This window comes from Cydia pomonella, chromosome 1 (genome assembly GCF_033807575.1).
Source record: "Cydia pomonella isolate Wapato2018A chromosome 1, ilCydPomo1, whole genome shotgun sequence".
NCBI classification, from domain to species: Eukaryota; Metazoa; Arthropoda; class Insecta; order Lepidoptera; family Tortricidae; genus Cydia; species Cydia pomonella.
In genome coordinates, this window is record NC_084703.1 from 30,084,962 (window position 1) to 30,101,761 (window position 16,800).

The window sequence follows — 16,800 nt, forward strand, 5'->3', positions numbered from 1 at the left end:
CCTGTAACTTCTAAAATAATAGAATGAAAAATCTAAAAAAAATATATGATATACATTACCATGCAAACTTCCACCGAAAATTGGTTTGAACGAGATCTAGTAAGTAGTTTTTTTTTAATACGTCATAAATGGTACGGAACCCTTCCTGGGCGAGTCCGACACGCACTTGGCCGCTTTTTTGGTATTACATTTTTATTTAAAAATTACACATGTGTTTAATTAGTGCTTTAATAAGGTACACATTTCTCTCTGGGAGCTCGACATAAAGCATATGATTTAGATAAAATTTACCCAATCCTCCCGAGTAACAATAACGATTTCGGACAAATACTACAAAAAAAATACGGTTTGCGAACAAGACGACATTACACAAGAAAAATCGTACTATGCGAACCGCATTAGTCGTATTACACAATGATTCATAAAGCGAAACATCTGGGCTTAATCACATGTTTTAGTTTAAAAAAAGTTTTGGAACTGTGCAATGTGGCCTTTTAGAGAAAATGGCATGTTACTAACGACAACTCCGACTTTGACATCCAATTTAACTGTAATGGAGCGTTTCTATTGACCCGCTCTAGCGATGGCTCAACGCCATGAGGCTTTGGTTTTTAGCTGATCATTTTAGCTGTCTCCCTCATTTCGCTTCCATCAGAAATTGTCGGGAATCCAAAATGTTGCGTGAAAAATTGTTTTTATGTAAAAATAAAAATTCACCACATTTATTCTGCAGATGCTCAATTGAGCAATCATGAAAAGGACACTTGATAACATGTTTTGGCAGCAAAGGTTAAAACCTTTTGTTTCTTTAAATAGTTTTGCTAGACGATTTTGAAAGCATCAAGTCCCTAAAATAACAAAATATAAAACCATCTTATATCAGATGTGGCGTAAAAATACCCTCAGATCATACCCTAAGAACATAGTAATACAAAATAATTAACAAGTCAACACAGTATTTATAATAAACGATAGTCTTTAGCAATCTTAATGTTTTTCGCTATGGGGTATTTATCTTTAGACATGAAAAGTCTTCGAATGCACTAAGTCCAAAGGAAAAAAACATGGCCATACGTCTATTTCTTTAATTAGGTACTGATTATGCAAATTGGCCTATTTGTTACACTCGGGTAAAAGGTACCATTTCATCCCTTGGTTAACAATCTACTATATGCTATACTATGCTCTTGGCCGGTTTTTTTTCTATTAAAGATTATTATTATGCTAAGCTAAACTAACGAATCATAATTAATAAAGGATACCTACCAGGGGCGGCGCCTCCATACAACTCGATTCCCACCGGCTTGCCTAAAATTTATTGCTACATATACCAAACTTATAAATCATCATTAAAATTAAAAATATATCCACATTGAAAACACTACGTATTTACATTACCTTGGAATTGATAACACGATTTACTAAAGCTTCACGAGCGGGCGCGCAAAGTCAAGCTAGTTAAGCCTAAACTTGACTATTCATTCATAAGACACTACACGGATACGAAAACTCACACACACACTCATAAAGTTTGCTATAGAGAGTCCGCGCGAATGAGCTTCAAAGCAACTCGGTCTTGTATCGAGTTATTCATTTGAATAAAAACCTTAAACGTAATAATTAAGGTTTATATTGGAAAAATGCACACACACATTCATAAAGTTCACGCGAGTACTGAGGGGCCTACCGCGAACCCCGAAGTACGCAAATTGCGGGCAACTTTCTCTTTTACTCCAATCATGGTGTAACTAGAGTGACATAGAAAGGTGCTCGCAATATTTGCAAACCAAGGCGTTCGCGGTAGGCCCCGTAGTACACGGCCGCAACAACGTCCGTTATATTAACATGCTTATTTGAATTTAAACTTTAAATACAAACAGGTAAGATTTATATTAGAGTGTAATGTTTCACAATTTTGAATCGAGTGGCGTTTGCCGCGCGTATGCTTAATATTGCCATACAAAAACATTGAATTGAATAAACGGGTAAAATTTTATTGTATTTTGCTATAATTAATACCAAGGTTTGTAAAAACCTTTAAAAAAAGATACATTTTATTACATAATCCAAGAAACTTATGTAGTTTCAATTTTTGTAATTTGATAACGAACGTTTCTTCAAAGAAAGTTCTGTTTGAAGGTTTGTAGTAATAGGTTTTAGAATTCGTGGGTGAAAATGGAATAATGTTATGAGAACACTCCCGTCTCGGTTGTTCCCAAGGCTTGTGTTTTTATGTGATTTTAGTTAGTTTTGTGCATTTTATATATTATTATGTTACTAAACCAAAACCAGTGAAATTTTGTGCGTATAAGTGTTGGATATTGTTCGTAGCGCAGGTGTTTTCAAGGGACTGACCTTGTTTTAGGAAAAGGTACTTTCTTTTATTTTACTTATGGCCGCGTTAGTCCACTTCGATTGTTGTGTAGTAGATTATTTATTAAATGACTCATTTCGCTCTTGGCTAACAGAGGAGTTTATGAATATTTGATTCCATATTCGAAGGAATTCAAGGCTATAGTGAGCCCCCGCGACGTCGTCGCCGATTAAACACAGAAATGGACTTAAAAACTCAGTATAAACTACTATATCAAAAAATTATTGATAACGTTTTAATTCAAATAGATTCCCGATATCGATCATTGAATAAACTCACTTTCTTGGATTTATTAAACAAACACAAATACACCCAATATTGCAGATTATTCCCCGATGAAAAAATATCCGATTTAATGAACGAGTTTCCAAATGTTTTCAATTTCACGGCCTTAAAAAATTAATTAAATGTTATGTACACCTCGCCAAGTCTAAATACATTAGACGCGTACGAACTTTATTTGTACCTCCACAATTCATCCTTGAGGGACCTATTCTCGCAACTTTTAACTTTGTGTCACATTTTTTTGACTCTTCCCGTATCGGTTGTATCCGCGGAAAGATCGTTTTCGGCCTTGAAGCGCATTCATACCTACACGCGAAATTGTCAAAAAGAAGAAAGATTGTCAAATTTGGCCATAATTTCAATAGAAAAACATTTACTGCTAAAAATTCAAAAACGTCACGAATTTTACGATAGTGTTTTGGCTCATTTTGTTAAAAAAGACCGCAGAATTATGTTACAATACAATACAAATAGACTGTTATTTAAAGCCTAAATCAGAAATTATCATTTAAAAAAATCAATCAGCTTTCAACCTATTTTCAGTTTAGGTAAATGCATGTTTTTTTTAATAAATATTTAGCGTTAGCAAGAGGTGTTGAGACTGTTAAGTCTATTACGGCTCGAACACACGGACGCGGATCCGCGCGCCGTGGCGTGGCGTTGTGCAAACGAGACATCGCTATGTAATGACCATAGCGCTGTCTCGCTCGCAAAGCTTTACGGCAGGTTGCTGGTTTCGGTTTAATAATGTGCAAGATAGTTTTTAATTGGTGTTTTTTAGCTGGTGATTTAAGCTTTGCTTTACTGATTTGGTAATTTCTTATTTCATTAAAACGTGTAATCCTTGTGTTTTTTAAATAACGCGTGGAACGTGCAGGGATTAACAAAACCTAAAAGTAGTTTTGATGATATTTGCAGGTTTAGTAAACGCACGTTTTTCTAAATAGGTGTTTAGGGTTTAAAAGACGTGTTGAGTCTGTGAGGGCAGGTTTCGGTTTAATAATTCAATAATAGGTTTTAATTGACGTGTTTTAACTTGGTGATTTTGTTTCACTAATATGGTCATATTTTAATTAATTTACATGTGTAATGTTTGTATTTTTTAACCAACGTGTGTGCTGCTTAATTCACCGTTTTTTTAGGGTTCCGTAGTCAACTAGGAACCCTTATAGTTTCGCCATGTCCGTCTGTCTGTCTGTCTGTCTGTCTGTCCGAGGCTTTGCTCCGTGGTCGTTAGTGCTAGAAAGCTGAAATTTGGCATGGATATATAAATCAATAAAGCCGACAAAGTCGTACAATAAAATCTAAAAATTTAATTTTTTTTTAGGGTACCTCCCCTACACGTAAAGTGGGGGTGAAATTTTTTTTTCGCTTCAACCCTAGAGTGTGGGGTATCGTTGAAAAGGTCTTTCAAAACTAATAGGGGTTTTCAAGAAACATTTTTTGATAAAGTAAATATATTTGGAGATAATCGCTCCGAAAGAAAAAAAAATTGTGTCCCCCCCCTCTAACTTTTGAACCATAGGTCCAAAAAATATGAAAAAAATCGTGAAAGTAGAGCTTAAGAAAGACATTAAATGAAAACTATAGCGAACATGATCAGTTTAGCTGTTTTTGAGTTATCGCAAAAAGTTTTCCCTTCATAGTAAAAAGACTTACTTTAATTAGGTACTAATTATGAAAATTTGCCTATTTGTTTAACTCTGGTGAAAGGTACCGTTTCATCCCTTGGTTAACAATTTACTATATTTTAAGCTCCAGTTTAGCTTATTGTGACGGAAGAGTAACTACGAAACCCTACACTGAGCGTGGCTTGACATGCTCTTGGCCGGTTTTATTTGTAAATAAGCAAGTTGCGTTTGCAAGAGGTGTTGTCTATTAGAGCAGGTCGTTGGTTTCGGTTTAATGATGTGCATGATAGCTTTTTAAGTAATGATTTTTACTCGGTATTTTAAGTTTCACTGGTTTGGTGTTTTTTTATTTAATTAACATTTGTAATGCTTGTGTTTTTTTTTTAAACTAACGTGTGTTACGTGCTGGGATGTGAATGCTGTTCAAAAGGCTTTTTTCAAAGCCGCTTTTGTCATACTCGATATACACTGTTTACGTGAAGTCAGTGATGACTAGTATGGCAAAGGTGGTTTATGCACTAACTGCAAAAGGTCGCGCCCAAGGACACACATAGCGCACGCTTCACTTTTATCACGGAAAAATAAGTACATAATGTCAAGGTAAGTGTTTTTTTTTTGGGCCGAGTTGCCTAGCCAAAATTTCCACGCGCCGCTACTGATACCTACATAATTTAAATATAACAATGTAAGTTGTGCAAAGAAACTGTTGTGAAGGTTGCGTGTGGTGTATGGTAGTTACCTGTTTGCAACGGTGCATGCAGGAGCAATGGTGGCGCAGCACGGGCTCCGCAGCTGCCACCACCTGCTTGTGCTTGTTGGTCTGTTCACTCTGGAAAATAACAAAACAATTATTACATATTGAACGGCTACAATACTTTTATTTAATGTTACAAGAAACTTAGGGCCTGTTTCACAAAGTCTGAGTAAAGTATTGGATAGCTAATTAACAAATAAATTAACTGCCAGATAAAACTTAAAAACAAATCTTAGTACTTTATCTACCAGTTAAGCTTATTTGAAGATTGTGAAACGCCAACGATGATTTTATTCGTCAGATAAGTGGCAAGTAGCTTAATCAAGACTTTACATCGACATCATGAAACAGGCCCTTAAAACCATAACTATTTCAATATAATTATTAAAAATAAATCATACATTTGTTATAATGCCGTTTGATATATTATTAAATGTTATAATGTAATTTTTATTATAAGTTTCTTTTGTTATATTGTGATTTCATATAAACTGTCATTGATATAATATAATCGACCGGTCTGGCCTAGTGGGTAATGACACCCTGCCTATGAAGCCGATGATCCTGGGTTCGAGCCCAGGTAAGGGCATTTATTCGTGTGATGAGCACGGATAATGATGTGCCGTTACCTTAAATTACGAAAACAGACAGAATTTTTGGGAAAATTACGCAGTAATGATCTCCGTACGGGTAATTATCGAGAAAGTTGTCTAAGTTTTCATTTATTTTAGCTTTTTTTATCAGAATTGATTTTTATTTAGGTATTAAAATCTGTAATGAAACTGTACTGTACGAAGACTTTCCAATGCGCTCGGAGCAGGCATGGATCGGATTCATAAACAAACTATATTCGACAAAAGGATCAAAACAGACAGTCGGGCAAGCTCTGAACCCTTCTCAGAAGACCTGAACGTGTCCATTTCCACTTCGCTAGGAGCTCATAATTCAGTATTCCAAGCTGAGTGCATGGGCATCATCAATGCGGCGGCTACCATCACTGCAAGAAAGGTAGTAGGATCCTCCAACCACATCCTATCCGACAGTAGAGCACTCTTAATGGTGGAATTTAAACTGTCGTGAGACATACTAACATTAAAATAATTCTACGGATTACACTCACGTATCACTCGCACTGTTAGTGCTTGAGAAAGGAGACCTAAGCTCTCCGAAACATATCGCGCGAGTGACTAAAAATACGTGAGTGTAATCCGTAGAATTATTTTAATTTTAACACTTAATGGCCCTAAGCTATATAATTACATTAAAACTCAAACAAGATAGCCAAGAACGACTAATGGAGACCTCCATATGGCATACCTGTATGTCATAATAAGAAGCTCGCCCTTCAATTGATCAAGGGACACACATAGTGGATCCTGGGGTAAAGACGGTGTGGACGAGCTTGCCAGGCAAGGATCAGTTGCGGAGGCGATTGGCCCGGAGTCGATTCTACCGATGCCCTTTAGCAAGGTACGCTCACTGCTGCTGGAACATACAAAGACACATCACACTGACTAAATCAGGTTGGAAGCCAATAGGCCATGCCTGGCCATGCAATGAGAGACTCACGAAGTCACTTTTCCTGGATCCAGCAGGTCGCGCTTCCTCTTGAGGGGTAGGGTTGGCTGGACTAGTCCCCACCACTCGTCACGAAAAATAGGCGCCCGTCGACGTGTTACGGAAACCTGCCCGTGCTACAATACAATACCCTCACAACATGCCTGGGACCTCCCGATACTTGGTAGTTCAATATCAAGCGGGAAATGAAAGCACGGAACCTAACCCCTATGCTAACCCAGGATAAAAACGCTTTAGCTCCGCCGTACAAGGAAGTCCAGATAGAGCTGGGACTAAGATAAGGAGAAGTAAGACTATACATTATACCAATCAACCACCTGTCAGTTAACATCTTTACACTTTAAGGTAAAAAACATCTAAATATTTATATAACCACAAAACTTGTAAGCAAAATACAATCTTAAGGGCCTACTAAAGCCGCGAATACCGGTGGGTAAGCCACGCCCACTGCTTCCTCCCTCCCCGTTAGCACGCACACATGGAAGCGCTCCGCGGCGCACGTGAAGGTGATAACTCCATCTAGCGTTACAAAAGTTAACTACTATTATACGCGGTCGGCCAGGACCTTAAAATCGTAGAAAATAGAAAAAGGTGGCGTTATTACTTGCTAATAGCAAATAAAAAATTATATTGTTGTAATTGTAATAAACCTGAGACTACAATATAGCCAATTTTTATTGTTGAATTTTGGAAGATGTTAACAGTATAGGTCATTGTAAGTATTAACCCTACCTATCTTTTTAAATTCGGTATGTATCTTACATTGTTAGTTATTATGTTTTATTTAGTAATATATTGTTGAGGTAAGAAATACAGGGTGCCGTTTTACGACGACCAATTTTTCGGATGATAGTGAATCACAATTGTCATTGGTGACTACCTACATATAAAAAAGAAAAAAGAAAGTAATATGGTAACAACGAAATGTACAAAAAAAATTGAGGTAAGTATTTTTATTACGCTGAGATAACGTTTAACGTTCAAACAATTACTCAAACAATCAGGGTGATTCTTAAATTGTGTCCGGAAAAATATTTTTTCATAAAAGTTTTTTATTTTTCACATATATTACGTATAAACAGCAGTTTATTTTATGTCGCTTTTAGAGTTTTTTACTTTTCTACTTACTATATGAAGCGGGTGGCAAGTGATTTATTTTAATATTTTGGCGGTCCCAATTAAAAGAGTCAGATCTGTTAAACGGCTATTTTTTCAGGAGAAGCCATCAATGTATTCTAAACAGAAATATGTGTGGAGGCTTTTGTGAATTAAAAGAATATCGTTGTTAAACTTGGCAAAACTGTAAATTTGAAAATATAGTTTAGTAAAGGGTTTTTATCAACTTTGACGTTAAACCGAAATAAATGTAATAAAAAAGACCAAGGCCTCTAGTGCCTAGAGCTAGAATTGACCATTAGGACCGTCGATTTCGTAAGTAGTGCCTTTCATCCCTTAATTAACAATCTACGTTATCAGGTTCTTTCTTTACAAGGTGATTTTTTTGCGTCCAAAGGGAAAAAATACTTAACCACGTGTTCTAATTGAGCACGGTTGGCAATGGCAATATTATAAACATGAAGTTAAATACACGGGTTCGATACCCCAGTATCCTGGCGACTACTACCTCAAAAAAAAAAAACAGTTATGCATCGAAAATAAGTATTGTATTAAGTCGAGTTGTTAACAGACTAGTTAATGCACGCATGCATGCATGCATAACAATAAAATTGCGATATGTCCAGAGCTTCACTTTCATTCCCTTGGCGTTTCAATAAAGAATACCTATATAGTGATGAGTAGTGACTCAAGGTTCTCACGGGGGCTTGAATCTGTGCTGTCTAAAAAGCGTCAGTAGCGCTTCTTCCACAGTGGAGAGAGGACGCTACTGGAGCTTCGAAATATTGGCATATGTATTTATGATTGTTATTTTGACTGTTTTTAATTTAAGTTAATTTATATTGTATTTTCTTTTCTTTGTGATGTAATTATGAGTCTTTCACCTGAAATAAACGATTTAATAATATCATTCCCCTGGCTTTTTTTCAGTGATATTCATTGCCGTGTGTTTTGATATAAAATGTATTCTTCATGGGCATGTACAGTGTTTCATATGTAATGTAAATGAATATTTACTTTCGTGGATTAAGTAAAATTATCGTAATCATAACAGTTGATGAAAAACATACTTATTTATATTCCCCTGGTGCTCATTCCGTGCGCTTGAACTGAGGTTTCAAGTAAAATCAACGTTTGGCAGTTGCTAAGAGCGTTCTATGATTCAGTGTATACTTTTGGAACTAATCGTTCCGAAATTCATTGTCATTCTGTCATTTCTTGTCATTCACTTATCGCTTTTTTTTCATTCCCTCGTCGTTATTACATTATTTTTATCTATTTTATTATTTCCCTGATAGGTAACAAATTGATCAAAATTGATGCCTATTCAATTGATGGTGTTATATTGAAATTATATTTAATAATCTGATTTCAAAGAACGACCCTTCAATGCCCGCCATAAGGTAATTGATAAAACAAGATGAATAGTTTATTTATTTATTTATTTAAACTTTATTGCACAGTAAAAATATACAGTAACAAAAGGCGGACTTAATGCCCCAAGGCATTCTCTACCAGAATAGTTTCAAGAGCATGGACAAATGGATCACATAAGAGGGATGATGGCCTCGTTGCACTCTCGGAACAGCCGCAATCGCCTCTTGACTGTTTTTTGCATAGAGTGTATGCATGTCATTCTGGCGGTTACAACATTCTTCAATGGTAAAATTTTTTTCATCTGTAAATAGTATTTTTCGGTGGCCATTTTGTGCGTACCGCTTCAATAGCACGAGTCTTTAATCGTCCATTAACCAAATTACCTTTTTGTCTGCGTTAAGCGTGTAGTCCAAGGTCTTCATTGATAACTTTTTTTAGGGAGCTTCTCTTCACAGACATCTGTATTGCCAACAACTTTTGCTTCCGGACGGGGTTTCTCGCCTTCACTGCCTTTATTAGAGCTGGGGTCCGAACGGTGCGTGGTCTTCCAGACCTCTTGCGGTCATCGAAACTCTGAGTACTATTGTATCTATTAATTGTGCGGTAAACAAATTGTTTGTTCATTTTTAGGTTTTCAAGCAACTTCAAAATCATTTTTGGCGGGTGCCCACATTTGAGCAACGCAATTACTGCGATACGATTCTCTTTTAGGCCCTAATTCATTATAGATACGACAAGATAAGCGTTATGTGTGGTATATAATTATAGCTCACAACTCCACCACATTGTCATTTTTAGGGTTCTTTAGCCAAATGGCAAAAAACGGAACCCTTATAGATTCGTCATGTCCGTCTGTCTGTCCGATTCTGTCACAGCCACTTTTTTCCGAAACTATAAGAGCTGTACTGTTCAAACTTATTAAGTGGATGTATTCTATGAACCGCATTAAGATTTTCACACAAAAATAGAAATAAAACAATAAATTTTGGGGGTTCCCCATACTTAGAACTGAAACTCAAAAAATCTTTTTTCATCAAACCCATACGTGTGGGGTATCTATGGATAGGTCTTCAAAAATGATATTGAGGTTTCTAATATAATTTTTTTCTAAAATGAATAGTTTGCGCGAGAGACACTTCCAAAGTGGTAAAATGTGCCCCCCCCCCCCCGTAACTTCTAAAATAACAGAATGAAAAATCTAAAAAAAAATATAATTTACATTACGATGCAAACTTCCACCGAAAATTGGTTTGAACGAGATCTAGTAAGTAGTTTTTTTAATAAGTCATAAAATAAAAATATTTTTTTTTTTCATCAAACCCATACGTGTGGGTATCTATGGATAGGTCTTCAAAAATGATATTTAGGTTTCTAAGAGCGCGAGAGACACTACCAAAGTGGTAAAATGTGTGACCAAAGTGGTAAAATGTGTGTCCAAAGTGGTAAAATGTTGAACGAGATCTAGTAAGTAGTTTTTTTTTAATACGTCATAAAGGAACCCTTCATGGGCGAGTCCGACTCGCACTTGGCCGCTTTTATTTTTTCGGTAGCCTTTGTTTTAATCCTTTTCCAGGCCGCACAAATCTACAAGTTTTTCAGAAAAAATCCAAATATATTTCAATTAATTTAATACAGCTTTGATGATTCATTTGAAGACAAGTAACATTTCCTGAAAGTGTAATCTAATTTGAACCTTAAATCGGAATGCTAAAGTTGAAATTCTAATGGCGCGTATATGGTCGATAAATTGTACTATGCCTGGAAAAGGGGTAACGGAAATAAAGAGGTTGCAAATCGAGTAACAGAAACAATACTTAGTAACCAACTAAGTACCTATATCAGCATATTGCGCGCAGTGTACCGAAGAATTCGTGTTTGGGGTCAGTTGGTTCCTCGTGAAATCTAGTCCATCCCGTCTTCTTGGAAATGGAAGTAAGAAGCAGATGACTGGACTTCATACCACACTAGTGTGATAATCCTGCTTTAGCCAGAATATGGTCGAAGCTGACCAGATTCAAAAGCAAACCGGAAGAAAAACGCGAGGGAACTGCATGAAGGAGGTATTTTGAAATGTACCCGTTCATGTGCCTGTGAAAGGACATGCCTTGACACATAAGACTTAAAATTTAAAAAAAGTTTATTATAATTTTGTAATTGTAATGTAATTGAATAATACGTATTCTTTGTGAAAATGGACCATAGAGTAGCATTTACTAACTATATGCGTCTATGCAAATGCGAGGCTCCAAAATGTTAGCAGCAATCTTTCCAAGGTTCCTTTTTTGACTTATTCCACTTACGTCAGATTTTATTTTTTCATATAACAAAATTTCCTTTTTTCACTAAATGAGACATTTTTTCTAATTACATATTATGTACCTACGTTTTTTCTAATCATTATTCCAGGATCCACATTAACAACACATTTAGTCGGTCTCCGGTGTGTGTACTTCGTATATTGTTGAAATAGAGGTCGATGTCGGTAAATAGGTATTTACCGGCGCGAGACGTATGTTTTTTTTAGGTGACTTACTTTCAGTAGATATAAGATATGTTATGTTTTTTCAATCTGCATTACATACGATCATATTTTTTGTATGTAAAAAACCTAAGCAGTTTAATTTTTACAATATATAAAAATTAAAAAACAGTCGAAAAATTTGATCATTTGTCTTTTTTTTTACAAAATGCCGTTTTTTATACCGGAAATGAATTCTACGTTATTGATTTATCCGAAACTGATACCAAACATGACCTATTAGCTACACAGGGATTGTAAGAATTTTTAGAATGAAGCCGGGGGGAGCGTTACTTTCGGGCCCCAGAGGGTGAGCTCCCGTGAGCGTCAGGATGGCGGGTGGACCTCAGCAAAATTGAACAAACTATTTATAAACATATTGTACCTTCGGTGTACCTCAGTGTACCTTTTATACAATCAAATGTACCTCTCCCTAAAAAGAGATATTTAACAAAAAAGGTCCACCCGCCATTCTGACGTCAGGATGGCGGGTGGACCTATGAAATATTGCATTATACTGCACTAAAAGTATGCAGTTATATTGTACCTTCAGTGTACCTCTGTAAACCTTTAATAGAAATTAGTTTACTTATCCCTAAAACGAGCTATGATCAAACTAAGGTCCACCCGCCAACCTGACGTCAGATCACCTATGAAATCTTGTATTATTTCACGCAAAATGGATGTATTTGTATTGTACCTTCATTGTACCTCTGTAAACTATGAATAGAAATCAGTGTACCTATCCTTGAAACGAGATATTTAAGAAATTTATGAAATCATGGATTATACCGCACTACGAGTATGTAGTTATTGTACCTTCAGGGTGGACCTTAGTTTGATCGATATCTCGTTTTAGGGATAAGTAAACTGATTTCTGTCAAAGGTTTACAGAGGTACACTGAAGGTACAATATAACTACATATATTTTGCTTAAATAATGCAAGATTTAATAGGTCTACCCGCCAACCTGACGTCAAGTTGGCGGGTGGACCTTAATTTGATCATAGCTCGTTTTAGGGATAAGTAAACTAATTTCTATTAAAGGTTTACAGAGGTACACTGAAGGTACAATATAACTGCATACTTTTAGTGCAGCAAGATTTTATAAGTCCACCCGCCATCCTGACGTCAGAATGGCGGGTGGACCTTTTTTGTTAAATATCTCGTTTTAGGGAGAGGTACACTTGATTGTATTAAAGGTACGCTGAGGTACACCGCAGGTACAATATGTTTATAAATATTTCGTTCAATCTTGCTGAGGTTCACCCGTCATCCTCACGCTCACGAGCTCCCGATGGCTCCCGATCTAAATCGGCTTACTTTGATATAAGGAGCCACTGTGCCAAGTTTCATGCTTTATTCATGAAAAGTAAGGTTCGACCTCTTTTTGTCACTAAGAACCCACACTAATATACTTGTATCTCTCGCCAATATTTTTATTTCACTATGGAATTATTCTGTAAATTAAAGAATGTCACTAAGTTCCATTATTAATAATATTAGAGGACATTATTACACAAATTGACTAAGTCCCACAGTAAGCTCAATAAGGCTTGTGTTGAGGGTACTTAGACAACGATATATATAATTTATAAATACTTAAATACATAGAAAACAACCATGACTCAGGAACAAATATCCATGCTCATCACACGAATAAATGCCCTTACCAGGATTTGAATCCGGGACCATCAGCTTCGTAGGCAGGGTCACTACCCACTAGGCCAAACCGGTCGTCAATTATTGATAATGCTAAACAAAATACCCTTTCTAAATGTTTGGTATAATGGGTTGATACCTGAATAAATAACATTTTTATTATTTCTTTTTCTTCATAGACTGAGGTTTTTTTACAATATGGATATAAAAGTAAAATATAAAAACACGTTAAAAACAAAAGCGGCCAAGTGCGAGTCTGACTCGCTCATGAAGGGTTCCGTACCATTTATGACGTATTAAAAAAAACTACTTACTAGATCTCGTTCATACCAATTTTCGGGTGTTTTTTTAGTTATATCATTTTCTTGTGGGGTGACGACGACACACATTTTACCACTTTGGAAGTCTCTCGCGCAAACTATTCAGTTTAGAAAAAATATATATTAGAAACCTATCATTTTTGAAGAATAACACACAACGTATGAGTTTGATGAAAAAAAAATAGAGTTTCAGTTCTAAGTATGGGGAACCCCCAAAAGTTAGTTTTTTTTTTCTAGTTTTGTGTAAAAATCTTTATGCGGTTCACAAACGATGATCAGCAGCATTGTAACTTTAGTACACATTTATGAATAAGGGGGGCTTTTACTAATGTGGTGCTGTTTGTAGATGGTTTTGCAATAAACGTTTTTCTATTTTTTTTTAACCCGAAACACCAGCCACTAGTTATGAGAGGATTTCCTTTGGAACCTAGTGGCAAATGATATGATAACAAAACTAAACAACAAACACTTTACGACTATAAGGTATGCAGATGACTTAGTTATATCAGCGGCCTAGTAATCAGCATCAGGAAAAAATACTTTTAGACGCTTTTTACTAATTATTGGACCAAAAATAGACTATCTACCCAACCAAATAAAAATTATTGTGAAATCTAACAAACTTTTGAGGCATATTTCTAGAAGAAGGTTTCGTTTTAGAGACATAATATCATATATCATTTTTGTGTGGAATTTGCTTAACTTCCGTTTCGCCATACACAATATGCACATAAAACTTATGGAACCTGAGAAAAATAGAAAAAACAAAAAAACGTATACTTTCATGACGGTGCCTGATTCTCATGGTCCCAAAGCTCGAATTTAAGTTACTTAACATGAATCCCACAAAAGCTACCGACAAAAGTTACCGACATCGCCAAACGAATTGCTCAGCTGAAGTGGGAATGGGCCGGCCATATATGTTGCAGGGATGATGACCGATGGGGCCAGCGAGTACTGTACTGGAGACCTAGACTGGGAAGCCGAGGTAATGGAAGACCACAAGCCAGATGGTCGGACGATATCAGAAAGACGGCAGGGCCAACCTGGCATAGAACCGCTGCATACAGAACAACATGGAAATCCATGAAAGAGGCATATGTTCAGCAGTGAACGCATATATGCTGAGAAGAAGAAGAAGAAGAACATGAATCCCAGAGATTTTATGTGTAAAATTTTATTACTGTCACTATTGTTTGAACCCCATTTAAGACCTAAAATCTGTTTTTGCAATCACAATATTTAGCCCTAAACATTTTTCCTCTATTCATTTTAGTAATTTTGTATTGCATAGCACTCATGTACCAATTATGGATCTACTGATGTCTGTTTTATTGAAATCCGCTCAATAATTTAGGTGCTAGAAGAAAAGATATAATTTAATATGTTGCATCCTCTCAAGGCACCGGCTACTGATTTTTCTTTAATAAAACAAGTGTGAAGGGCAAGAGGAATCTGTCTGTCTGATATGTCATTTTTGTAAATCCAGCCATACAGGGTGTAATGAATGATCAGTACTTAAACCCATAAGCCTACTTTCTGGTGAAGTTGCAGTCAAGTAAAATGTTAATATTAGGGTTTATTTATTTATTTATTTAAACTTTATTGCACAGTATAACAAATAAAGTACAAATGGCGAACATAATGCCTAAAGGCATTCTCTACCAGTCAACCATTGTAGACCATGTGCAAATGTATACTTACACAAAAGTGGAATTCATGCTTCTCCGACTTTCCTATTAAGAGAATGTCCCCTGGAAGAGCACTAAACCTAGATTCAGCAAGTATTTTCCATAACGAGATGTAATTTTTTCACAAAGATATTTTGACTTTTTTAGTGTAAAATTTAATAAGCTTTAATGTTGTATACCATATTTTCCTAGATAACATAGATTTTCTCCAGGATCGTACACATTTTCCAAGATGTGAAATGGTATGGACCTGAATAAGGGGCCTTTAATTTACATACATACCAAATTTCAGGACTGTCCAAGAGATTTCAAGGTTTGTTCTATTCTGCTGATAGTGCTATCTATGGCAAAATTTCAACAGGTGTATGTTTTTGTGGACAAATATGGCTACTTCTTAGTTCATTATTATCTTTTATCAAATCTGCTTGATAGTTACAGATAGTTATAGCATTTTACTCAAAACAAAATGTTCGCTCAAAACACTAAGTGAAAATGCGACTATATAAATAATGCATTATGGGCAAAATTACTAAATGAGAATGAGAAATTTTAATTTAATGTTAATATTGACTTCATAGCTAACTTAACTCTTACCTATTATAACTCTGAAGCCTGTTGTCACATTAATATTATGTTCTTTCTGATAACATGTTAAACATATCAATTGCCACATATTTGACGGCAGACAGAACTTAAGTAGACACTACTTCTTAAAGCGATATTAAGTTCTTTTGTTTTGATTATAAATTGTGGCGGCCAGCCAGATGATTCTCAGGTGTCATTAAAAGATGGCAGAGCCAACCAGTCATACAACCTCCATAATCAAAATTACATGTCCATGAAAATGGCATATGTTCAATAGTGGACGCTAATAAGCCAAAAAGAAGAAGTGAGAGGGTTACAAATTTAAAATTTTAATATTTTCTTACCATTTCCACGAAATTTGGGTCAGTGTAGTTATTCAGTTCGTTGGCCATATCCACAGCTTCAGAGAGCTTTTCATGTCCCATTGTGGCATTGTTCACAGTTTGAGCCGCGTTGAGTAAATGGCTGGTAGCAGAATCTCCCTGTTGACCATCTGGAGTCGAACTCACAGCTAAACCTAACTTGGCTTCAAGTTGTTCAATTCTACTTTGTAAAACTGTGATTGGATCCATTTCAGAAATTATCCAAACAATTATATATAAAAAAAATATTTTTTAGACTAGACCAATAGTTATTTGTTACACTGAGGACTGCAAGTAATGTGATAAATTAAGTATAAAAGTTGCAGTGATATCTTATTTCTTTTCTTGAAATTGATACTGACATAAAACAAAAACAAAAAAATATAGGATTTTGCACTGACCTATCACACTATAAATCTATGGGATTTTGTTTTAAAATGGTTTCCCAGCCAGTCATTAAAGTGTCAATCAATTACACAAATACACACAGAGACTACAAGGAGATCACCGCTAACTCGGGAACAAAAACTTTGTACGTTTTTTTTTT

General features: G+C 35.8%; 1 protein-coding gene across 2 annotated transcripts; it reads right to left on the reverse strand.

The window, feature by feature from the left end:
• Window positions 1–1,219: 1,219 nt before the first annotated feature.
• On the reverse strand, window positions 1,220–16,658 carry LOC133528423 (uncharacterized). 2 transcript variants are annotated; one of them, XM_061865812.1, is made up of 3 exons: window positions 16,236–16,658; window positions 4,953–5,119; window positions 1,220–1,262 (listed from the first exon to the last, which is right to left on the reverse strand). In XM_061865812.1, the coding sequence occupies exons 1-3, from the start codon at window positions 16,461–16,463 to the stop codon at window positions 1,235–1,237; spliced, it is 423 nt and encodes a 140-aa protein (XP_061721796.1). In that variant the 5' UTR covers window positions 16,464–16,658; the 3' UTR covers window positions 1,220–1,234. The 2 variants fall into 2 exon arrangements, with proteins under 2 accessions (XP_061721796.1, XP_061721804.1); XM_061865820.1 differs by lacking the exon at window positions 1,220–1,262 and having other exon boundaries at window positions 4,928–5,119; window positions 16,236–16,657.
• Between the last annotated feature and the right edge of the window lie 142 nt (window positions 16,659–16,800).